We start from the raw sequence: 24,835 nt of genomic DNA on the forward strand, positions 1-24,835 counted from the left end.
CCACCAACGGTGTTCAACAAAAATGTTGACAAGATACCTGCTCGATCAAGAGGTCAGCATAGACGTCGACAATCGGCTCCTCATGTTCATAGGACCTCACGTATGAAACAGGTGAACCTGTTGGCGATTCAACGGCAATTGGACTACCATTTTCAAATAAGAATCAGTACATCGTTTCCAAGCCCGTCCTGCGCGAAGATGAGATAGAAAATGCAGCAGTGAATCAATGCCAGTGTACACAAAAAGAAAAGAGGGAGGAGATAGAGAAATGGAGGGAAAGGTTTTAAATCATACAATTTATTATTTTCTTATGGGCAAACTATCACAAAATACAATCGTTTAATTACAACTAAGTGTGAGCAACGGGCCAGGTACGAAATGGGCAGTTGGGTACTCAGCCCGTGATGGGCCGGGCTTGGTCATTTGATACCTGGGCTAGCCCGATTAAAAAAATTTGCCGAGTGAGGATAGGTCGAATTGGGTATTGGGTGTTGCCTGGTCATTATTTGATGCAAATGGTTTGGAGATTCCAGCCAACATAGCCAACATGAGATGGAATGCAAAGGAAGTTCTGATCAGAATTTTGAGAACTTTGCAGCATTTTTCTGAAGTGGCGTGTGTTTCACAACCTGATAGGATGGAAAAGTTCATGGGTTAAATGTATAAAGGAGATCCTCATGGTCTCAGGGATCCAATCTTTTTGAGGAAGAAATTTCTTCTGGTTCATTGCAATCCTGCCCAATTTCGTTTTGGTTCATTGTAATCGTGCCTAAGAGGCAGCTAAAGTTTTGCAGGGCAGAATTGATTTGCATTCTGCGCTGTTGAATGGTCGACTGGCTAAAGGGGCTAAGGATGCATATTCTTTATACATTTTTTAATTCTTTTGAACAAATTAAGGGAGTGATCCTCCCAGCCCATTTGCACGGTTGCACCGGAAACAAAACATAAACACTTCGTTTTGACTTGAAACAATCGACTAACTTTTACCAATTAGTCGCGATCTTCCGATCATGCTAACCTGAGCAACCGCCTACGAAAAGTCGGCTGCCAGGTAAATGAGCCGATAGCCAACTCAACAACTACACCGAGAGACAACCGCCACAAAAGGAGTTCTCGCGACGAGATCAGCGGTGTCCAATAATGTCACAAATGAGTCGTTAATATTTAAAGCGCAAGAATCCAACACCAAGAGCAACATCCACATAAGAGTTCACATAATTTGGTAGAGATTAAAATCAATCACCTGGTTTCCCAGCGGGACACGGGATCTTGATTGGCTTGGCGACGTGCCGCCGACGGTACGTCAACCAAGAAGCATAAGTTCCCGGTAGCAAACATTCTTCAAATCCCTAGCGGATGACCTTATTTGCGCGTAATCTGAAAGAGCGGCTGTTTGTTCCTAATCGGTTAGCCCAACCGAAATGATCTAAAAAAACTAAAAAGAATTTTTATTTTCACAAAACCCTGACTGCTAAAAGGGCAAATTACCAATCTTCTGAACATCCTAGCCCAAATTACATGGTTACGTAGACAGATCTTCCTGATCGGAAGGCTGAAAGTAGTGATTCATTAGAAAAATATAACACTAGGCAAAAATGGAGGAAATCACCTATTAAAAACAATGCATAAAAAGAGACTGAAAGACAATGGGTTAAGAAACAAAAGAGGCGCCGACCTTAGACTGCAAAATGTAGGTCGCCCATAGAGAAGCAACTAAGCATATGCTAACTTTCACCAGCTATATGGAATCTGAACATTCACCATCTCAGCCCGAACGAGGAAAATATTGTTAAAGCAGGGAAGCAAGCCTAGAACGTACATTAGCCAACCACCTAATCAAGTTCATTCCCTATTTTACAAGCAACCCACCAGTACCACCACCCTATTCCACACCTGGCAAGAGACATGCAACTGCTTAATTAGTTTGCATGGCTTCAGCATGGTACTCCTCCAATTCCTTATCCAAATCATCTGCAGATTTATCCTGCAGCTGCCTCCTTCCACGCCCACCTCGTGCAGCAGCATTGCCACGGCCACGGCCACGACCCCGACCCCGGCCCCAGCCACCACGGCTCTGACCACGACCACGACCACGACCTCGACCTCCACGGAACCCTCTGATCAAATGAGAGAGAACACATACAATGAGACAGATCCATAGCAATTTTGAGTGGTTGAATTAAATCTGGCCATGTGCGCATATAGAAAAAGTATGTTGCACACAAAAATTAGACTTCCCAGCTTATCCCCACTTAACTAGATGATGCAGATAAGATGAACCTAAAGGGAACGTAAAATTTATTGTTCCACCCAAAATCAAGCATAGAGAAAAGCACGTTAAACACCACAAAAACAACTAGTCGCCATTTCATTCAGTTATAGAAAGGGTTTTAACGCCAGATTTTCCAAAAAACTTAAATCAACCAGAAAAAAGACTTAACGTTTGACCAATTTCTTCTTCACATATTTTGCAAAACTGACCCCGCCTGATATAGGACTAGATAAATATTTATCAAGGGGAACAAAATGAAAGAAAAAAATTTTAGAAGCAGACCTTTCCCCTACAAATATTCTATCCCACAATCAAACCTTTATCACCCCTTAGATTTTAACAATTGAGCAAGGTTGTTGCAAGCTTGAACACATCCAGATGTATAGATTCGGATTTCCATTGAAATGCCACAAGTGGTTGGAAAAACAAATAGCAAATTGTATGCTTACCCCACATTAGGATTCAGGGCATTAGCCACTCCAGCAATTCGACCTCGCTCAGGCCTGTAAACATTCTTTCATTAGGATATTTTCAACTCCAGCGGAAAAGTATTAGCCCAAGATTTATAGTCAGAAACATGCAAAGAGTCAAAGTAGAACCCAGAATTGCAATGAGAGGAGCACCACAAGCCAACACCAACCATTCACACACACATGCATACATATACATAACGGCATATTTTCAGCCTATCTCAGCAAAGAACAGATAGTCCAAGTGCGTCAGATTCCAAAATAAGAAAAGAGTAGTTATGCAAAGTAGCAATTAGGCTACTAAAACTATTACTATAATGGATGGAATCTGTGCCATCCTCACTCATCTGACCATTGACACACACATGTAGACAGGCACATAACAGTAATGCTTTCAGCCTGATCTCAGCAAGGAACATAACAAGGCACAGCACAGTAGCTTCTTTCAATTCATTCTCCCGGCCATCCAAAAATAATCTGCACAGTAAAAAAGGATTGAAAAGGAGGCACTGGTAAAGAAGGACCATTTTGTGTTTACTGCAACTAATGAAGATCCCCATGCTTTAATTCAACAGCACCTTTAGCATGCGCAAAAAGAAATACGTAGATAAGGTTAACTTGAAAATCTGCTTGCTTGATTATTCTATACTACAGCTTACAATTTTGCCAAACTCATTAACTAACGTGACTATATTTTACCTACAATAAACTTAAGACTGCTTGGAAGTGAGAGGCAATTAGAATAAAAATGGAGATGAATGGATCTATTGACAACATTCTCTCTAGAAAGCAGCTGGAATTCCATATTTCCATGCACACCCTTTCGATCTCCCACATCGCTTCCAAACAGAACAAGCATGGCAGATCAAAGGCATAAAATATTCATTGAATCCCCTATGGATAATCATCATCATCTTACCATTTGCAGCTCCCAAACAAGGTTAAATTACCATATTTCAGGTCAGTAACATGATTATATCTCTTTCTAATCAAGATGCAAGCCCTCTTCAACATGTACACCGAGTAGGCAATAGGAGGACATACCCATCATTATAAAATGAAGGCAAATATTAGCAATAGAATGACAGATATATGTGAAGATCTTCACTCACTCCATAACCACTGTCCTCCGGCCTCTTCCATTAGCTCCACCGGTGACCTTAACACGAGCTGAAACGGGGACACCAGTATCATTACCAATCAATTCTATCTTCATTGGTTTCCCATCCAATGAAACATTGTTGTAACGCTTCATGGCTGCTATCGCATCACTTCGCTTTGAATATACAACTTCTGCTGTGCCCTGATGATCAGAAACTGCAACGTCAAGTTCATGCCAAATTTTACAGATCATCAAAACCAATACAGCTAGAAAACTAAGTAACCAGATAGTGACAGAAATTAAATGAGAGAACAAAAAGGTCTAAAGATTAGACACAAATAATAGGCGGAGGTAGTGCACAAGCAAAGTCATTGACATTGCAATTCAGAAGCACAGAAGCTGAAATATGTCTACTTTGAGATAAATTTGGTACGGCAAAAGAGATTGTCCAATGCATGAAGAAGGGGCTAATGCTAGAAGCAGGATCCAGCCTTCATTACTGAGGAATATCTCAGAACACAAAAGGCAATGCTTGAAGAGTCTTTGCCTCTTATTATGTGGTTATCCATCTTACCAAGTTAAGCTGGCATTTACAGAATTTATTAGTGGATCCAACTGTTTCTGAACAACGCTTTTTCAAGTCATTTCCAGAACATCATTTTTCCATTCAAGTATGTCTTGGAGTCATAAGAAGATACCAAACAATGACATCCAAATGCTTCTAGCGTCCATCACTTGAGTACTCCACTGTCTTGGTTCTGTGAAGCCTTAAATTCACATAGGCAATTAAAGGCAGAAAAAACCCCTAAACCACAGTCCCAAATATCAGAAATAGTTGTTTGAATATTCTGATTTTATCACCAAAAAGAAGAAATTTGATCGTGTAATGTTTTCTAAAATATTGTCAACATAAATATCAGAGTGTTTTCCTTAAAAAAAATCCTTTACTGTTTTCCATTGTCAGTTTAATTTAAAATTCTAAGGCCATTTTGAACAGTTGTTAACATTTTCTTACAAAATTAGTAGAAAACTCTTGTTCATCAATTTTTCTATTTTTTTATATATCTTCAAACTTTTTGAATTCCCTGCATTTTCATAAGGAAAGCAAACTTTATGATAAAGTTAACAGCAACCCATAAAAATAAATTCCAATAACATTGCGACAATATCCCAAATTAAAAACCCTGTCCTTTGAAGAACGGAAGCCCCTGAAAACCATCATCAGGCCCACATTCTACTAGAAAGCTTCTCCTCTGAAAGCACCTGTACAACTAGCACAGCCTCTCTCTAGCAGCAAGAAGCATTTTGATGCCTATGATCCCCCCATGAAAATTTCCCAATATATGATCAATCAAACTTCAGGATTTGTAACATAGAATATGATGCAGAATGAGAACTGGAGATATTAATGTAATTTATGCAAGACTTCCTGACCTACATCACACAGACTCGCTTGGAAGGGTGCTGCACCCATGTTTACCTGGATGGACACTGGTGGAGATGCAGGATACGGCTTGGACATGAAAAAATGATATCTGGTACTCTTGTTTTTTTTTTTAATTCATATTCTACGAAGACAACAAATATGTGTTTGTTTGCTCAAAATCTTACTCTCTGTGTGTGTGTGTACATGGTCTTGTTCTTGAACCCACATCTTTTAAAGATTCTCCAGACTGGTGATTGTAAGATGCAACCATTTGACGCAGTTCATAATGTTGTTGCACAAAGAAATTAGAGCTAAAGAAGGAACAGTTGTTCCCAAAATTCTTGCACACTGAAGTATGAAAGGCCCATAGCCACAAATATCGTTCCCAGATTTTTATCGACATGGTTTTTCTTAGGTATTTTTTGGCAAAACTATTTTATTGGGAAAATCACGGAGTTTTTTAAAATAATAAAAAATCAAGATGTTCGGTAAAAATTCAATAAATGGAAAACTAATAAGTATTGTATTGCATTTCGGAGGAGGTCATGTTAAATACTTAAAACAAAAGGAAATAAAACAATCAAACAAAAGTTAAAAAAAAAACAGAAAATGAAATAAAAAAAATAAATGAAAAATCGCAAAAACGCGTTAAAATCATTTTTAACGTTTTTTCCATATATCGCCATATTTACTCATTTATCGTTTTCTTTATTTCTTTATTAATACTGCGATATTTGTGGCTATGAAAAAGCCTTAAGTAAACAAGTGTTCCCAAATTGTTACATGCATGATGAAGTTAGAGAAGGACAGATGAAGGAAGCACTGACATAGGTTAAAGAGGTGATGTGGAATGTGAATGCTAATCACTAGCATTGACACACAAATTCAGATTCTTATGAATTCAGGTGGTCTCCCATTGACACACAAGGTACTCCATGATAGGTCAAAGTCATCATACCCACTCAAACACCCCACAAAATTACAACAATGCCTAAGGAACAACCAATTCTTCCATACAAGTTAGAAGAATTCAGCTTCTTTAAGAGATTGAGAAAAATGAATTCAAGAAGCAGATAACTGGCAACCAAAAAAATAAGAAAAAACATTTTGTTGTTACCAAAAGGATGAGGGCTAACCCATACAGAAGTCCTACTTCCATGCAGGGAGTTTCGGTTATTTTTTCCATGGTTCTTTAAAAGTTTTAAACTACTTAAATAGATCTGACCTATGTTCTTAATTTTGCAAGAAATGAGCCTTGGAATGACCAGTCGACGTACGCTAGAAGCACTTCTCTAATTTGAGACCATAAGTTCAGAATTCTGTTGGGAAATGTAAATATGCAAGTCTGGAGAAGATCACGTCTTGATTAAGAATGGGGAACCAAAAGAAAAAAGGAGCTGTCCAATTGGTACGAAGTATCAAGTATCTATAGTTTGCATTCTGAATATTTTAGTACTCATAATATCCTTGTGTGCCATCAATGGCAAACACAAGTCCCTAAATTGTTATAACCTTCCATTTTAGCAAAGCAGCCTCATTAATAGATCATGACTGTTTTCACTTTTCAGCTAGCACCCGTTGGAAAAAAAAAAAGCTTCTCAATTAGATGATTAATCAGAAAATTAACCACCACAAGTAACATCATCACTTTAACCAAGATTCCTATGGAAAGCAAGGATGATAACATGCACTAGCAAGATTGGAAGTACAAAATCACTACAATCATTGAGGTTAGAAGCTACGACCAGAGCACAACCTCCAACAAATAAAAAAGGAAAGGAAATAATACATGCACATGTGGACCAGCTTCCTTACAAGCAAAACAAAGCAAGACCCACTATCTAACAGGCATATTCTTCCATTGCATGGATCGATCAATAACAATTATAATGCATAGGAATATTTAAGATGCACGTGGCAGCAGAAAAATGACTTGAAAACACTACTTGACAGCAAGTATGAGTCATGAAAGTATGTCGAACAGAAAAATGTAGAAAAATAATATGCTCAGTACGAAGTTGGTTTCAAGTCATCGAATTGCCATGTATAGGAAAATTTAATAGACACTGCAGCAAGCAAAATGAACTTTACAAGCAAAACAAAGCAAGATCCACTATACAACAACTAACAAGCATATTCTTCCACTGCATGGATCGATCAATAACAATCACAACACATGGGAATATCTAAGATGCACATGGCAGCAAACAAATAACTTGAAAACACTACTTGACGGCAATTATGACAGTATGTCAAACAGAAAACTGTAAAAAAAAGTAATGTGCTCAGTACAAAGTTGGTTTCAAGTCAACGAATTACCATGTATATTGTATAGGAAAATTTAAGAGGCACTGCAGCAAGCAAAATGACCTAGAAACACTACCTGACAGTGTTTGTGACAATATGTCAAAAGAGTGTCACAGATATCACGAGATTTTTGAAAATTTCATGATATTTATGAGAAAATCAAATAAAACAAATAATCCGGAAAAAGTATTGAGAGTTTGAAATATCTCATAACCAAAATCTTGTGATTTTATCACGATTTTTTCACAAAATGTTAATTTAAAAAAAAAAAATTAATGGTTTATGCTTTTTTATTTTTAAAAAAATTGTGAAGATTTTCCTGAGAAAAACAACATTCCCAAAAAGCACTCGAGAAAAACCTGGCCGATATTTTCCCATGAAAGATATTTGTAACAAGTAACGATGTTCTCAGTACAAACACGGTATCAAATTGATCAATTACATACACGAAAACCTAAGAAACAATCTGCATCAAGCAAATGACATGGACACAACACTTAAAATGGCGTTCATGACTGTACGTCAGACACATAATGATGAAGTTTGTACAATTAAAGCGGAAACCGTACAGTTGAGCGACCACTACGGTCATAATGTACTGCAAAATGTCTGATGTCTCCAATCTCCGAAAAAAGCTCCTGAAAAAGCAACGCCAAAACAGTGTTGAATAATGGGGCCATAAATATAAGAACCGTCTGTCAACAGATCGTGCTAGCTTTCTCCAAACGTTGCCCACCTTAATATCCTCATTTGTCACCCCGTAATCAAGGTTTGAAATGTATAATTTTGCCCCCATATCAATGCCAGCGGCTCGCAAGCTATCCTCAAACAAATCATGCTGCCATATCATATCCTTTGATCTGCTGAAAGTCTGGTGATGAACGAAAAAGGGCGAGCAATACCCACATCGGCAGAATAAGAATGTCAGCACAACAACCACTTAACAGTAACAGCGCCGGGCTCCTCAAAAGTCAATGATAGAGATGATGATGATGAAAAAATTTTCCATGAACTCAAAGGAACCCCTATAACATACTAGAAGCAGTACTACTAGTAGTAGAAGAAGCCACTAGAATCAAAATATTTGCATCACAAGGATGCACTAAGTAAACCTTTTTGTATTGCATCAATCACAGTTTAGAAAATGTAAAGGGCCATCAATCGGCTCCCTGTAGGCGATCAAACAATACTCATAATACCGACGACTGCCGCCCACGATGCCCCAATTATAGACGTTCTCCCATGACCGGAACATCTTCAGTCGAACCGACTTGGGAACGGCAGTACCTTTTAAAGCAAAAAGACCTTAAGCTTATGGGTATTTGGCTTGCCTTGGCGATCGCATATGATGAGGGCCGAACATTCACCCGGAGCGGCCCCTGCCTCAAACCTGCCCGACCGGCGCCCCTTGTGCGACCAAACCCGCCGCCTCTGCCTCCTCGCCCACCACCACCACTACCACTACCACCACCACCAACCCCACCACCACGGCCTCGGCCTCGGCCTCTGGCCCCGCCGTTCCTCCTGTTGGTTTTGATAATGTCTTCCAACGTCATATCCAGAGTCTTCACCATCGAACGGAAACAATATTCGAACAGAAAACCCTAATCGACCGGGAAAATAGCAAGGCCAGCAAACTTCAAACCAGGCGCACAGACAAATACCGATGACAAGATGATGAGAGCAAGTCTCGGGGCGACGAGGAGAACGATGTGGGGGCTCGGAGGAAGGCGATAAATAAGACTAGGGTTTCTCAGGGAAGAAGAAATCTGACGCGCCGAAAGAGATCTGAGCGACGGGAGATTCTAGGGCTCAAAGGAACAAGAAATTGAGAGTGAGAGTGACACAGAAAAATGGGGGCACGGAGAAATTTATAGGCAGCGCGTGATCTGGTCTCCGGCTCTTTCTGTCGGAGTCAAAGAGTGGGACTACAACAAAAATGACGAACATGTCCCCGAGCCAACCGGACCCAGACACTGTCTTCGGCGGTTCGATCTTCACGCCGGCGGGGCTAAGAAATTTATGAAGTTAGCTCGTATCGTGGTTCCCGTCAATGAAAAGTCATTGCGTGTGTGTCAAATTCGTTGGCTGGTACAATACGGATTTTGATTGATAAACATGGACAGAGAACGAGGAGGAAACTTGTGTTCGTATGTATGATATGACATATAAAGGAAAGATAAACACGATCATAATGTCAAATATCCACAAAAATATAAAAGTACAGCAGAAATATACATTTTGGAGTAGATTTATGAATACTTAGTTATAGAACATTCGTAAGAACTCAAACGGGTAGAATGACTGCATCTAATTGCTAATCTATTTTATATCCGGTTAGCCGGATTTGGTAAATAAACATGAATCAGATTGTTGGAGTCAGGTTCAACATGCAATTTCACATTTGAATCTGAATATGACTCTAGTATTTAATTGGGATTCTATGAGAATCCATTCAATTACATGTTATCGGATCTTAATTTTGTTATGGTTTTTAAAAAATAGAGTCTTGACTCGATTATACAGAATCCAACCCAGTTAAGTAGGATTAAGGCTCGACATTATCCGAATCCGTACTCTTTACGGTTTATTTGGAGTTGGACTTGAATATTTGATTGGACTACTACTATGTCACCAAGATCCGAATACACCATTGGTACCAGATTCAAAGGTCTCGGCCTCCAATCAAGGACTGGGTCGGTGTTTTGCGTTGCACCCGTCTGTTTCTCTGGCTGGTTCCAACCGTTCTCTCTCTCTCTCTCTCTTTTGGCGCGCGCGCGAATGGCTCGATGCTCCTTCAGTTCTCGAATCTTTCTCATCGATTTCGATCTTAACTAGCGGTAGAGGGGGTCGCGTTCGCTTGTACGAAGAATCCGTGGAGAGGAGAAAAGGAAAGCGATTGAAATGCGAACGAGAAGCAAAGCAAACACCCCGCAGGAACAACCTTCCGGTAAGCGGCTCGCTCTCATTGGCATTCCAAACACAACTGAACCTTCACACTAGATTTCCATCATCTTTTTCGTCTTCCAAGTTATGGCTTCTTAATTCACTCCGAATCTCAACGAAAGTTGGGGATTTTAGATTGTTCTTGGCTACTTATTTTGCGATGGTCCTTGGCCAGAATGCCCAAATACAAGACGTCAAGCGGAGTCATGGTGTGGGGATGGATTTCGTGATGCTTAAAAATCCATTCGGCGTGAAAAACTCATTTCTGACTTGTTTTTCTTTACACATTTTGTTGGCTTTGGTATGATGGTAGGTGATGAAGAGAACGTTGGTGGGGGAAATGATTCTCAAGGAGGGAGAAACCTGAAACCATCAAAGACAGAAGGTGGATTGTTGGCTATAGTTACCATGTAAAATTTTCCTTTTTGTTTCGGCAAATTACATGCTGGAACTTCAAGACTATAATCTGCTGAAACATCCAACTTAAAATTATAAAAATAAGATAAAAGAAGAGGTTGGTTATGGGTTAGAAACTTAGAGCTGTAAGCATTTGACAAGTTACTGATCTCAGGCTATCCGGGTGTTAAACCGAAGGAGGCAGTTGCAAAATTGTCGGCTCAAGGTGGTAAAGTATCGGCGAAGAAGAGAGGGAAGCGTGGTGATGGTGAATGCCTCAATGTGGTCAGTCTATCTGCATGTTTGATTGTTATGCCTCTACTTCTGTTGCTTATCTATTTGGTACGATTCCGTTGCAGTTGGGGAAGAAGCAAAAGTCCGTTAACAAGGTCGACGGTTCTGTTGATGGCTGGTCTGCTGCATCTTCCAAGAGGGTTTCCGAAGATTTTGCTAAGATGGACGAAGAAACAGAGGAAAACAAGCGAGAAGATGGAGAGGGAGCTGCTGCATGCGATTCTAAAAGTATACGTCATGAACAGCTCATAAAGAATGGGCTTAGTAGTGCTTCTCATGGAGGAGGTTCGGATTCTGATGAGCTGGATTGGGAAGAAGGCAGTGTTTCCTATTCAGGTTCAAGACGCACTGAAGTCACTGATCATTTAAGGAAGAATGTCACGGTTGAATTCTCAACGCCATCGTCTTCTAAAAAACAGCCACGAAGGGCCTCAGCAAAAGAGAAGGTTTGTTTGAGTACCTTGCCTCCCAGCCTTGTCTTGTTAAGTTGCTTATTAGTTCACATTTTGTCATTCCAGTCAGAATATGATAATTCATTCATTTACAGGAATTAGCTGAGCTTGTCCACAAGGTTCATTTGCTTTGCTTGCTTGCACGAGGAAGGTTAGTTGATGCTGCTTGCGATGATCCTCTGATTCAGGTTGTTTCTTCCATCTATCATGGAGGCTGCATTAAACTCCTTTTTTGTCTCTATAGCTTTGTGCACGTTATTGTCATTTATACAGTAGTAGTTTTTTTAGAGAAGCTGAAGAGGGAAAGATCTAAATGCATTTCAGGTTGGAAGTCTAAATGCAAATTGAGTAGTTTACAGTTTGAGCAGCAGACTTATTTTGTATATGCTAGTTTTGCCATCTTAACAAATGGATTTTTTAGGAGGTTCCATCCACATCACTGCACAAAAACAGTTTTTCACTGTTTCATCTGGAGCTGGTATTCTCTAATAATTTATAATGTTCCTCACATGAGATAACATGTACCTCGAATCTCTTGCAGACCAAAAGCACTAATAAAAAGTATCATGCTATTGTTAACAAGTTAGGGTTGATTATGCAATTAATAAAGGAAATTTATATTGGCTTTGCTCAAGATAAACCCTAGATGTATGATGAGTTATTTGGCATATTCTTGTATCAGCAAATGCTGGTTTTTGGCTCATCCGTCGATTATAGGTGAAGAAAGCTCCACGAGATGCCATGTTTATTATCTACATAAAATGTGGAAAGAAAAAGGGAAAAAATGGAGGCCTTTTCTTGGAGACTCCACCAGAGATTTCCTAAAGCTATGGTGAAAAGATTCTGAAATTTCGTTGGCAGTAGACACTTGTTTTTCCTTTAATGCTTTCTCTCCATTAATTTAATGATGCAACTTTATTGCAGGGTGATCAACTTCACATGATATATCTTTGTTGACTAATGTGAACAATCATTAAATTGATATCTCTGGCAAGATTTCTGAAAAGTGCAGCTATAATCAGATTATTTTTTCTGGCAGGCTTCCTTGTTCTCTCTTTTGCCCCCACACCTACTGAACTTTTCAGAAAAGCAGAAGCTGACAGCCAATAAGTTGGTTCCTCTTGTTGAATGGGTATGAAATCAAGGATATCCAAATCTAATGTGTTACATGGAGTTATTTATTTCTTTTCATGCATGCTTTACTGTGTTGGACTGAAACAGCTTCAACTTGGATGTCTTACAGTTGAGAAACAACTTCCATGTGGACAACCAGAAAACAATTGAGAGACCCTTTAAGTTAAGCTTATCTTCTGTCATTGAAACTCATGTAGGGAATTCCGAAGAGGTATTACTTTTTCTTTTTTTCCTTTTCCGTCTTGATGTCATGTCATTTTTCGTCTGGGAATGATTGTGTACCATATGCAAGGTTCAATATGCAAGGTTCACTCGTAAACAGGTGCAGGACATTTGCTTGTCTTCCATATTGTCAGCTCATGTAAAACCATGTCATAGGGTTCTGATTTTCTCTAATACTTTGCTATAAGTGTAGAATGTAAATTTAGATAGCTTATTTTATGAATAAGTAAGCACAGAGTAGGTCTCTTTGTGTTTCATGATTTGTCTATACTATTTGTTTTCTTCTTTCACAGCAGTAGAAATAGATGTTTATGGATTTCTGCTTCTCTTGTGCCAAATGTCAAGTGGTTATTTGTTTGTGAAATGTCATGCAATACACTATTTGTATTACATGGTAAAATCGCCGAGTCTTATCTACTCCAGAATCTGTATTCTTTATGACAGGTTTCTTTGTTGGCAGATTGCTGCATTATCTGTGGCACTGTTCAGGGCCCTTGGTTTGACTACTCGGTACTATCATCCATTCATTGGTTTCATCTCCTTTATTAGTGTTAATTTTTGAACAACATTTTTTTGCTTACTCTATAATTTAATAACTAACGAGATAACCAACTTTTCTTTTGAATTGTTCCTCGAGAGTTGGAAAGTATTGTGGACTTCATTTACATGAAATCATTCAGATTTTGATATGAAGTTCTAGTAAATACTGGTAACATCATAAAATCTGAGGGCTTCTTTTAGGATGTGTTTTGGACACTCAGACAGGATGTCGAAAAATGCCCTGTACTTGACTGGGTGTCCCAACCTTTGAAGTGCACAAAAGTCTTAAAATCAGGAAATGTGAATTAGTACACTTTTTTCATAACTCATGGTCATATATTGAAACTGAAAAGCGAGACGAAGTGTCATCACAAGCATGTCACAGACACTCTGCCACACAAATAGACACTCTTTTATACTAGCATGTGCATGTCTATTGTAGGCATTAATGTTTTGAAAAGCAATCAGGCCTAGTGAAGCATAACCCAGGCTTGAAAGTGAGGCATAAACCTTGGTCTTTCGGAACAGGGGTGGAGCCCGGGTGCAAAGCCTAAGCCGTATTTTTAAATTAAAAAAATTCAACAATATATATATATATATATATATGTATATATATATATATATATATATATGTATATATATATATTCACATGCACATGTAGAAACATAAAGTATAGCAGACTTTTTTCTGCTGTTGGAAAGAAAGAAGGTGAAAAAGGAATAAATAGAAAATTATGGCAGATATACTTAATGCAGCAGAAAATGTGTCTTGTAAAATAACACACAAAAAATAATATTGCACAAAAAAAATGCACCTTAAGAAACTGCAACAATGTATTTTCCCTTAAAAGAACAAGAGGGAAGAAGGAATTATGAAGTAGAAAAGTGGAACAAGAGAGAAAAAAATAAGAGGAAGAAGAAGGAGAGAGACACAGAGGTCACCATAGTCCTGCTAAAATCTGGCTGGAATGTTGCCACCTGCTGGAGATAGTTGGTGAAGCCTTTTCAATGTCGGGGGTGCAGATGCAACCTGACCAGGAAACAGAAGGGGCAGCACTATTTCATTGTGGCTGCCACATTTCTTTAAAAACCTTTTCAGATTAAATTGGTAGAATAACTGAATTTGGATGTGAAGGGCTTTCACTTCATCTGTACCAACAAAAAATAGCATGCACTTCACACAGGAGGCACATTTTTCATTGTAGTTTGCCTCGTAGCATTCTGTAGAGCATATTATTGAACTTCTGGTGCTATTTTCCTGTGCGTGAATTGCCTCAGCATCCACTGCACTATGAGACACAATTTTTGCACTTCATTTCACATTTTGACAGAACTGTTGGAACATCAATTTGCGTTGTTGACCAAAAGAAATTAACAAGGATTTTTAGCAATTTATTTAAGTTTGCACAGAATGGTGCTATGATGAACTTGTCACAAGCTGGTGGTTTGCTTTGAATATGCTCGACAAGATTGAGTATGATAAGGGCCAAAAGTGCATGTAACTGACACCTTCATGTTACATTTCTTAAAATAAGCTCCTATGATGTTGTTCTCCTTTATCTGTTCTGGATGAATTTTAAGCTGTTGCTATAGATCATATGGTCTTTGACTTAAAATATAGTTTTCTCTGACTCATATTTAAATCTTTTTGTTCCTATTGCATATTGTTTTTCATAAACCAAAGAATGAATGTATTTACATTTCCTGTTAGGTTCGTCTCGATATTGGATGCTGCACCTCTCAAACCAGATATCGAGGATACTGAAGATCAGGAACTGGAAAAAGTTGGTCAGGATAAACTCCGCAGCTCATCTAGAAAGGCGGTGACCAACTTGGGTCAACTCTTCACAGGGGTTCCTCCTTGTGCCTCCACAAGCACGAAAGATCTTAGAAGCAGCGTTTTAGGAACTTATCAGAGAAGAAAACAACAAAAAAATCCTAATAATGGAAATGACAGTATTCGGCAACTCAAGGAATCATCAAATGCCAGTCAGTTAAATACACATTTTAAAGATGATATCATGAAACCACAAATTTGTGACACACATGGCATATCTGTAGCCACCGATTCACATGCTAGTGGGTCGAAAAGGAAAGGTGACTTGGAATTTGAAATGCAAATAAAAATGGCTGTTTCTGCCACAGCAGCTGCAGTTGAGCAGAATGATCCACACATATGTTCTGAGAATCTTCTCAGTGACTTGGCACATGTCTCCCCTGATACAAAAGCTAAATGTCAAGAATATCTTAATAACAAGGAAGGTTCCTCTGCTTTCTGGACAAGAAAAATAGGTGCTCCTTTGTATTGGGCTGAAGTTTACTGTGAGGGTGAGATGTTGACAGGAAAATGGGTGCATGTAGATGCTGCAAATGCCATCATTGATGGGGAAAACAAAGTTGAAGCTTCTGTTGCTGCATGCAAAAAGATCCTGAGATATGTAGTTGCTTTTGCTGGATTTGGTGCAAAGGATGTTACCCGGAGGTTCGGATTTACATTTTGTTGACATGTTTATTTTAGCTGCATTACCATGACCTCGCTGTAGGCTTCAAAATTGAGATCCATTTTTTGCTTCTAACATATGCTACACAGTAAACAGTTGCTTTTGAACTGCGAGTGCACTGGATAATGGTAAAATTTAACTGTTAGCTTTCCTATTGTCGAGCCTATTGAAAAGAAAAATATTGCTGTGGTCCACACCAGCAACATAGGACTCCGTACCTTATATTAAGTGTGTGAATCTCTGATTGTATTATGTATTGTCAGGTAAAAAAGGTTAAATTTTAAGGACAAGAAAAGCATTTCTTAAGGCAAGAGAAGCTAATTATTGGACTTATAATGAATATGCTTTACATTTTCTCTTTAAAATGATAAGAAAGGAGCAAGTACTTGGATTTCCTAAAACATGGTTGTTACATTCAGCTATTAACTTGATAAATTCTATAAGGAGATAGCAGCTGGGTTTAAAAAAAAATGATATTGGTGCCTCAAGGTCATAGTGTATTGCTGATTCCATCTATTATAGTATTTGTTATGACATTTATTGGGGAAAGCAAAACAGTACTCTACTACTCTCAATCGAACACCTGTTGTCTTTAGGTAGTAGCACATACATTTCAGTTGCATGTAATGATATTTGTAACTTTTGGCTTTCTAGGTATTGTATGAAGTGGTATACCATTGCTTCTAAGCGCATTGATGCGAGGTGGTGGAATGCAGTAATGGCACCCTTGAAGGAACTAGAGTCTGGAGAAACTGATGGAATTACAAGACTTGAGGCACTTAAGGTAAGTGTAACTTCAACCTTGACAAGTAGCTCTCCTTTGAAATAAAATATCCTTTTCCTTTATTACAAATTTACTGATTGTTTTGAGCAACAAGGTTCTACAAGCTTCATTGTTGTCTTTTCAAATGTACATTGGTAATAAAATATTATCCATCAAAATTTCATATATATGGTGGTTTATTATTTCTTATGACTGCAATTATTAACTAGTTAAATTTTAAAAGAGCTGAATATTACTACTTTTTCTTAGTGCACGAAGGTGTCATTTCTATGTGCATTGAACTGCATGAAAACAATCCATCTCTTCCTTCTTTAATGATCTCAGTGTGCTCATGCAGAATGGTGTTTCTACCAGGAGCTCCCTTGAAGATATGGAACTTGAAACGAGGGCTTTAACAGAGCCTCTTCCAACTAACCAGCAGGTATCATATACTAAATATTGCAATGGTAAATATAGGTGTATAATGCTTCTTTGGCAGATGTAAATATATAATAAGAGGTCTATGTGATGATTGACTGTCAATGGCTTTTTAGGCTTACAGAAATCATCATCTCTACGCAATTGAAAGATGGTTGACAAAGTATCAGGTTCTTTATCCCAATGGTCCTTTGCTTGGTTACTGTTCTGGTCATCCTGTGTATCCCCGAAGTTGTGTGCAAACAGTATGCTCAAAACAGAGATGGCTGCAAGAAGGGCTGCAAGTCAAGGAAAATGAACTTCCAGCAAAAGTCAGGCACTACAGTTCCCTTAAGTGTGTCTTAACATGTTCAAATTTGAAAAAGAACTATCCTCCACCATCTATTCATTCTAATTTGATCAATTTCCAGTATGGATCTTTCAGGTGGTGAAACACACTCGAAATGTCTATAGAGTACAAATATTTGAAGATGGTGATGAGCTCAAAGTGAATGATAAGAAAGGAACTTTAGAACTCTATGGGAAATGGCAAACTGAATTGTTATGTTTACCTCATGCTACAGATGGTATAGTGCCAAAGGTAATGTTTCTCTTCTATACTTAAAGGGTTGGAGTTTCTTCCTGGTTTAGAACTTCTGATGGGGCCTTTTAGTTGATGAGAATTAGACAGTGTTTGTTGTAAGCAAAGATAGAATATCCATGCTTCTGCAAAGAGTTGAATATAATGGATTAGCTATTCTGTTGCATGTGGGCATGTGGCGTTGTGAGGGCCCTGAAAAAAGTAAGTGATCAATCTTTCTAATATTAGATTAGCATCTGGCTTCCTATTTATAAACCTATAGTTGTTTGGCTTGTCAAAAGACTAATGGCCATAGGCCATAGCATAATCTGTTTAACAAACTTTAGTATTAATGAATCCAATAAGTAACTACCAGATGTTGATTCAGGATGCAGCATAGGTTGCATATAGGTAATATAAAGGTCAGTTGCCATTCCTAGTTTGTCCAGTATTTTTCAAAGATAAATTTTGATTTGAAAGCATCGGTGTTCTTGTGCCTCTTAGAAAATCCTCCTCTTGTGTCATTTCCTAGTACATTTACATTTGCTTCTATGAACAGCTGAAGGAGGTCCTTATCATATTAATTACCCTATTATACCAATGGTTAGTAATTTGGTCTGAACTCTGGCATTAATAAATGACTACCTATCGTGTGTGTGTGTGTGTGTGTATGTATGTATGTATGCATGTACATACATGCGTGTGTACGTACATATGTATATTTGCTACAATTGTATACAATTTAGTTTGTTTGATTATTAGCTAACAATTGAGATGGGTTCTACTGGGATGTTTCAGTGATGATTAGCTTTGAATCACCAGAATCTATCGTGTCAAGGCTGAAAATGCAAGAGTTTCTAGCCTCAAAACATATTTTTTGGGTAAAAACCACAAAAAACGATGATTGATAGGATTTTGTTTGTACTGAATGCATCCACGTTGTCAGATCAGGTCAAAACAATACGTATGAGCTCAGCCTCAAACTTGAAGATCTCGGATCCAAACCTATAAATATGTGGATGCAGCTCTTGTTGACCATTGAGCAAACATTCCTTTACCATGGATGTGCAAGAATGAATCTGAACCTATTACCTCTTGCAGATTTTAGAACTTTCTTCAGTCTATGATATGTCTGTGTGATGGATATGAATTTATATTTAAAATTTTATTTGCTTATTTTATAAGGTCTTGTGTTGTTGTTATTGTTTTTTTATGTGCGTGGGCTATTATCACCATTCTTCCACTATGGCATGGGTAGTTTACGGGGTTGCTAAGGATTTTTTCCAAACATGTACAACCTGTTTGTCATCAAACCTGAACACTTGATATCCTTGGAGATCCCTAAGACATGGTTAATTTGTGAGCTCATGCACCTTTGTTTCCTTGTGTTATGTCAGCAGACAGAATGACAATGCGAGAAGTTCTTCTATTTCTCATCTTGTGTCTTTCTGTGTCCTGTTATCTTGATTTTGATGAAGTGTCTTTTCTTCTGAAGAATGACCGTGGCCAAGTAGAAGTGTGGTCTGAAAAGTGTCTCCCACCTGGAACAGTACATCTAAGGTTGCCTAGGCTGGAACCTGTTGCAAGAAGACTGGGAGTCGATTTTGCCCCTGCCATGGTTGGCTTTGAGTTCCGGAATGGTCAATCTGTTCCCCTTTTTGAAGGGATAGTTGTGTGTCAAGAATTCAGAGAAGCTATCTTGGAGGTGAAATTTTTTCTGCTACTAAACAGCAGCAATTCAGTACTTGTCATACTTTCAGAAATAAGTCTCTTCCTACCTCACTTTTTGAAGAAATGGCACATTATTTTTACTTCATAAAAGGGATTGCCTTTTGATAGGGTAAATCTTGTTTACAGGCATATGCTGAGGAGGAGGAGAGAAGGGCAGCTCAAGAAAAGTTAAGGAATGAAGTCCTTGCCATTTCCAGGTGGACTCAACTTCTTTCTTCCATAATAACCAGGCAAAGATTGAAAAACTCATACGAGACCCCATCTGCAAATCCAATTTCTCATATACCCAGTGATCAGGGTGTTGGCTTAGAGAAAGAAAAGATAAAGTTGGATTCACACAGTCCCGTGTGCAATCAGGGAGATAAATTCACTGCTTTGTCTGTCGCTGCAAACAACCATCATGAACATGTGTTCCCAGCTGAAAACCAAAGCTTTGATGAAGCAAGCTCTCTGCGAACAAAGCGTTGCCCATGTGGTTTTTCTATCCAGGTAGAAGAGATGTAATGTGCAGTTGTAATATTCTTGCTGTTAGTCTGTTTACTGCTGCTGACATATTAGGTTCTATGATGGGAAAGCCTATCAGGCAATTTGGGAAGCCTGGATTGGTGTTGGCATGTAATCAGCTGCTCCGCTCCTAGTAATAGCACTGAAGATCCATTTTGTGAAAGAACGTCAGGCTTTTCCTCTCTCTTTTTTTGGTTCTCTTTCTTCTTTTAAAGACAAAGGACGTGAACTATTACTGTAATTATAGTGATAATTCTCAAAGGCTTATATATGAAATATAGCAGGAGTTGTATCCATGAAAAGGGACAAACAAATGTTTAACTTTTTTTTGTTTTTTCTGTCATGAAGCTGATGAGGCAAATACGAAGCCATGAGGCTTTACTGTATTCGGTGTATCAAAATACTGAAAGTGAGGTGCACTTGCGTGTAAATCAAATTGTCGGGCATTAGATTAGCTTTTTTTCATAGAATTAATCAGAAATACAACTACTGTGCCTATGTGCTCCAAAGATTAGCATAGTTCTCTCAGGGATCATCTGATTACCTCGGGTCCGAGCTCATGCGTCGGATCTGATGCTGTGCCCGCATCAAATTCCATATTTCTCTCAGATTGCTGATTTTAGAACCGCCACTCGGGATTCCTTTTATCCACCAAGGCCACACACACACACACACACACATAGAGAGAGAGAGGGAGAGAGAGGGAGAGAAGTGTTATAGGGTCGTGGATTTACATATTCTTGTTTCAAATCCATAATTTACATATTCTTGTTGTAAGCTATGTTTCTTTCGGATAAGAGACTTGTGTTCTTAGAGGAAAAACCTGCTCCCCACTTGTACCGTGTGTTCCATGTCTCTTTTCCTTTACCATTTTTGTACTGTGGGAAAGATGATGAAACAAGGACTATGGAATCATTCCCATTTACCGGCACGTTTCACATCGGATCAACGTTCAGCCACACATCGAAACGGAATAGAACATCCGTTTAAGCTAAAAGAAACCTCTCTTGGCTCTCCTGTTTCTAGTTTCTACTGTATAAATTTTTCTGCTTCTGCTCTCTCTCCCGCTCTCACATAGAAAAAGCGCATGGACCCCCTGGCCCGCACCTTCGTCAAGCTCCTGGCTTTCGACTTCCTCTCCCTAAGGTACCAACCCCATCCCCACGGCTTCTGCTCCTCGGGGCCGACCTTCTCGAGGAAAGGGAGGTCCATCTTCAGGGCGGAGGCGGTTGGAGTGGTGGTGGAAAGGGAGAGGAAGGAGGGCTTCCTCCGCTTCCTCGTGGACGACGGCACCGGCTGCATCCCCTGCATCCTCTGGCTCAACCACCTCTCCCCCTCCAACCGCAGCTCCTACCTCGCCAGGAGGAACCCCTCCGACCTCGAGCTCGCCGCCAAGCACGCGGCTGACCAGGCAGAAGGGGTTCAGCTCGGCAGGCTCGCCCGGGTTCGCGGGCGCGTCACTCACTTCAGAGGCTCCCTGCAAATCACCGTCTCATGCGTCACCATCGAGAGGGACCCCAACGCGGAGATCCTCCACTGGCTGGACTGCATCCGCTTGGCCACCCAATGCTACGACCAACCCCCTCCTCGCCGATAGCCCCCACTGCTTGCTTCAATGCGTACTCTCTCTCTCTCTCTCTCTCTGTCTCTCTCTCTCCAACAATCTTGTATGAAAATGGGCTCTCAGAAAGGCCCCAACTTGCTCACGCATAGAAGAAATTCGTGATTCAAGATTATCCTCGATGACTGTCTCCTAAGAGGCCCATGTAGTAATCAAGCAGTGGATACTCCATCTCTTCCCGTCACTAAACCAGTCAATGTAGAGTTGTCCAAACAAAAGAAACGCTTTCAGAAGAGAAGACAACCGCCAAAAACAGAGCAGCACTTCCAGAAGATGATGACCTTTTTTTTCCCCCTCTTTGGGTGGTTCTCGCTCTTATTTATTCCATAGCAAAATTGATTGCTTAAAACTCTGCAGCTTCTTCAAGTATATCTGTTTCCTGGCTGAAAGTGATCATTTCTACCGCTGCTTTCATGTTCTGACGGTGGGAGCAGAGCAGAGCGATCAGTGAATTCCTCCATCTTTGAAAGATTTGGTGCAATTTCCACCCGTAAATGTTCCTTTTGTTAAGCATAATTCCTTTTGTTAAGCATAATTCCTTTTGTTAAGCATAACAAGCAATCCCTTCTATGTAACGTGGAGAAAATAGTCGTGTTAAGCTGTTATACCAAAGGAGCAAGTCCTTCCTGGGAATCTCGTCCAGTTGTTGATGAATCCTTTTCATATTTCTTTATGTACACATGGTTACTTTGCACCTTCTTATCCGGTTCCACAGGGACGGAAGATCTGTGAGTAGTTTTTTAGCGGAAAGTGACGAAAATTTTAGCTTCACAAATTAAATTGGAAATTGCCAAGAACTGAACTTAAAATACCAGTTTCAACTATGAGAAGGATGCTTGAGGATTACGCATTCCAATAGAATGTAAATTTATTTCAGAGAAACAGATTTCTCTGGTCCATCCAGTTTGTCTTTGTTTCTGAAAGAAATAATAGGGAGCCACGCCAAGACAGCCCGGATTCCATCTTTGTCTGCGGCTATGATCAGAGCCAAGTGAAGCAAAGTAGCATGTGGTATTTAGTTTTCTCTGTTAGAAATGCAGACGGTTTCTTTTTGTAGGCTGGGTGCAGTCAAGTCCATGTCAGGATGGATGACAAATAATGGAAGCCCTCTAGCAAAAGATCATAACTGGAATGGACAGAACCAATACAGTTGTAAAAGAACCCTCACCGATGGATCTGATTACCAAAATGAAAAGCCTTCTGGTAGAGGTAAACCAGAGGAGGGACTGAAAATTTTGCAGAAAACTTTTATAAAATCTATCAGCAGCTTAACTTGTTTTTCTAGAAATTTCATAAAGATGAAGCTTATGCCTGATCTAAATTGCACTCAAGAGATAGCAATGCATATTTCTATTTCTGTTTCTATTTCTGTACTCGCTATATGACTGTTCTCAATTCTCAATGCATCAAAAGGCACAAACTTAAACACAGCACTTCACAGGCCAACCTTCATCTGCTTGCATGGTATTCCCTTTTTCTTTTTCTCTAGTCGTTCTTCATATGGTCCTTACAAAACACAAGTTGTGAATTTCAAAATGGAAGCACTTTCTCTCTATTTGACTCCTCTGGTTGGAACAAGCTAACTTCAACAGGAAGCATGGCCTGTGGATAAAGCCATAAAGGGAAAATAAAGGAAAAGCACATCACTTACCAGCATCAAAACTTTCTTCTCCACAAATTGAGCAGAGTCCAGCATCCATCAAATTGCCTGAAAATTTTTCAGCCACTAGGAGCCTGGAATTGAGAAAATAGCAAAAGCTTAAGCTAATGAAGAAACCTGTTAACAGACACGCAAAAACTGCCTAAAATATTTCAATTTTATTAATAAACTTTTATAGTTAATATACCATGAGTAAATATAGCGATGGAAATAATTTTCTGAACCTTCTTTTTAACACTTAATACTATTTTTTGGTCTTTCTTTTCATCAACCTCCTCTTCAACTGTAAATTTTTCTACTAACTACTGACTTACCAATAATGTTATGACTCTTCATAGGGTACATAATTCTAAATTAAATCAGATACTAATTAAAAAATCACAAGATCACTCTACTATGTGGATTAATAACATAGTTAATTTTGTAATATTTTTGTCTTTACAAATAACTTTCCCTTTAACTGTTTCATGATATATATGCTACTCATATACATTTGTGTAAGTAAAAAAAAATTGCTCTCAATTCCTTACACATTTTCCAATGAAATCAAGTTAGATATGAAAATAAACAGGCTACGATCGGCCTACTATCCAAAAAATGGACCTTAACACGGTTTAAGTATATAAGTATTAGGATCCGTGGATCTTGATCGTCCAGCATGAATTTGAGAATATTTGGATCCAATTACATAGGTCTGGATTCTGCTATATGGATCCTCATACTTCGGATATGGAGTAGGGTCCAAACAAAATATGATCCAATAACACTGTCTGAAACTTTAAATCAACTGTCAATAACCCTGAGCATCGGGCTGGGTACCCTGACCTGGTCGGGCCCGAGCCCAAAAAAACAGTTCTGGGTCGGCCCGATGACCAAGCTTACAGATAAAATGTAATTTATAATTTTATTATTTTTAAAATATAATTTATATTAAAAAAATCATTTTTATTTTAACTGGCCGGGGCCGGTTAATACATTTAGAGACGTTGGAAATCTTGGTCATAGATTGTTCTTTTTGTCTTTAAAGTAACAAAAGTGAATATTTGTTCAATGTATGAGCTTAACCTATAAAATTATGTTCAATTCAATGCTTTGATTTTATGATAACATTTTGGCTAAACACGCTATCTTTTTCAAGTTATTGTTGGGCACAACTTTGTATTGGTTCAAAACCTTCTCATGTTAAATTGTTTTGGTAAATTTGTGTCCGTGTGGCATTTTTCACCCTAAAAGATGATCAGAGAGTGCAGCTCTTGACATATGTGAATCAGATCAATAGAAGCATGTGGATATGTCGCTAAACTTTGGTTTGGTGATTAATCTTTGGCTTACTTCAGGTAAATTTGACCTCTATGTCCTTCTTTTCTTTAACTTAATCAAATGTGTAAAATTGGTTCTTAGAAAATTTTCCTTTTTTTCTCATCAAATTTAGAAAACTGCAGGCTTTTTCTATGGCTCACAAAACCGTCCTCAAACTGAAAAAATGACTTTATTAAT

At 38.8% G+C, this 24,835-nt stretch overlaps 3 protein-coding genes across 5 annotated transcripts; 2 read left to right on the top strand and 1 right to left on the bottom strand.

The window, feature by feature from the left end:
• Window positions 1-1,704: 1,704 nt before the first annotated feature.
• LOC116262297 (THO complex subunit 4D-like) lies at window positions 1,705-9,434 on the bottom strand. The gene is made up of 6 exons (XM_031641526.2): window positions 8,909-9,434; window positions 8,314-8,448; window positions 8,147-8,215; window positions 3,855-4,045; window positions 2,722-2,775; window positions 1,705-2,117 (listed from the first exon to the last, which is right to left on the bottom strand). Exons 1-6 carry the CDS (start codon window positions 9,149-9,151, stop codon window positions 1,916-1,918), a joined length of 894 nt encoding a protein of 297 aa, XP_031497386.1. The 5' UTR covers window positions 9,152-9,434; the 3' UTR covers window positions 1,705-1,915.
• Window positions 9,435-10,272: 838 nt separating this feature from the next.
• LOC116262959 (DNA repair protein RAD4) lies at window positions 10,273-20,431 on the top strand. 3 transcript variants are annotated; one of them, XM_031642508.2, is made up of 15 exons: window positions 10,273-10,527; window positions 10,837-10,908; window positions 11,095-11,204; window positions 11,279-11,659; window positions 11,761-11,853; window positions 12,705-12,797; window positions 12,909-13,010; window positions 13,482-13,531; window positions 15,273-16,043; window positions 16,717-16,846; window positions 17,184-17,267; window positions 17,380-17,574; window positions 17,688-17,843; window positions 19,318-19,527; window positions 19,680-20,431. In XM_031642508.2, exons 1-15 carry the CDS (start codon window positions 10,482-10,484, stop codon window positions 20,055-20,057), a joined length of 2,871 nt encoding a protein of 956 aa, XP_031498368.1. In that variant the 5' UTR covers window positions 10,273-10,481; the 3' UTR covers window positions 20,058-20,431. The 3 variants fall into 3 exon arrangements, 2 of the variants coding, with proteins under 2 accessions (XP_031498368.1, XP_031498369.1); XR_004174544.2 differs by lacking the exon at window positions 19,680-20,431 and having other exon boundaries at window positions 17,380-17,597; window positions 17,674-17,843; window positions 19,318-19,453; XM_031642509.2 differs by lacking the exons at window positions 19,318-19,527; window positions 19,680-20,431 and having other exon boundaries at window positions 17,674-17,801.
• A 404-nt stretch (window positions 20,432-20,835) lies between these two features.
• Window positions 20,836-22,259, top strand: LOC116261952 (CST complex subunit STN1). Its single transcript, XM_031640908.2, has one exon. It carries the CDS (start codon window positions 21,145-21,147, stop codon window positions 21,652-21,654), a length of 510 nt encoding a protein of 169 aa, XP_031496768.1. The 5' UTR covers window positions 20,836-21,144; the 3' UTR covers window positions 21,655-22,259.
• Window positions 22,260-24,835: the final 2,576 nt, after the last annotated feature.

The sequence above is a fragment of the Nymphaea colorata genome, chromosome 10, assembly GCF_008831285.2.
Source record: "Nymphaea colorata isolate Beijing-Zhang1983 chromosome 10, ASM883128v2, whole genome shotgun sequence".
Lineage (NCBI taxonomy): Eukaryota > Viridiplantae > Streptophyta > Magnoliopsida > Nymphaeales > Nymphaeaceae > Nymphaea > Nymphaea colorata.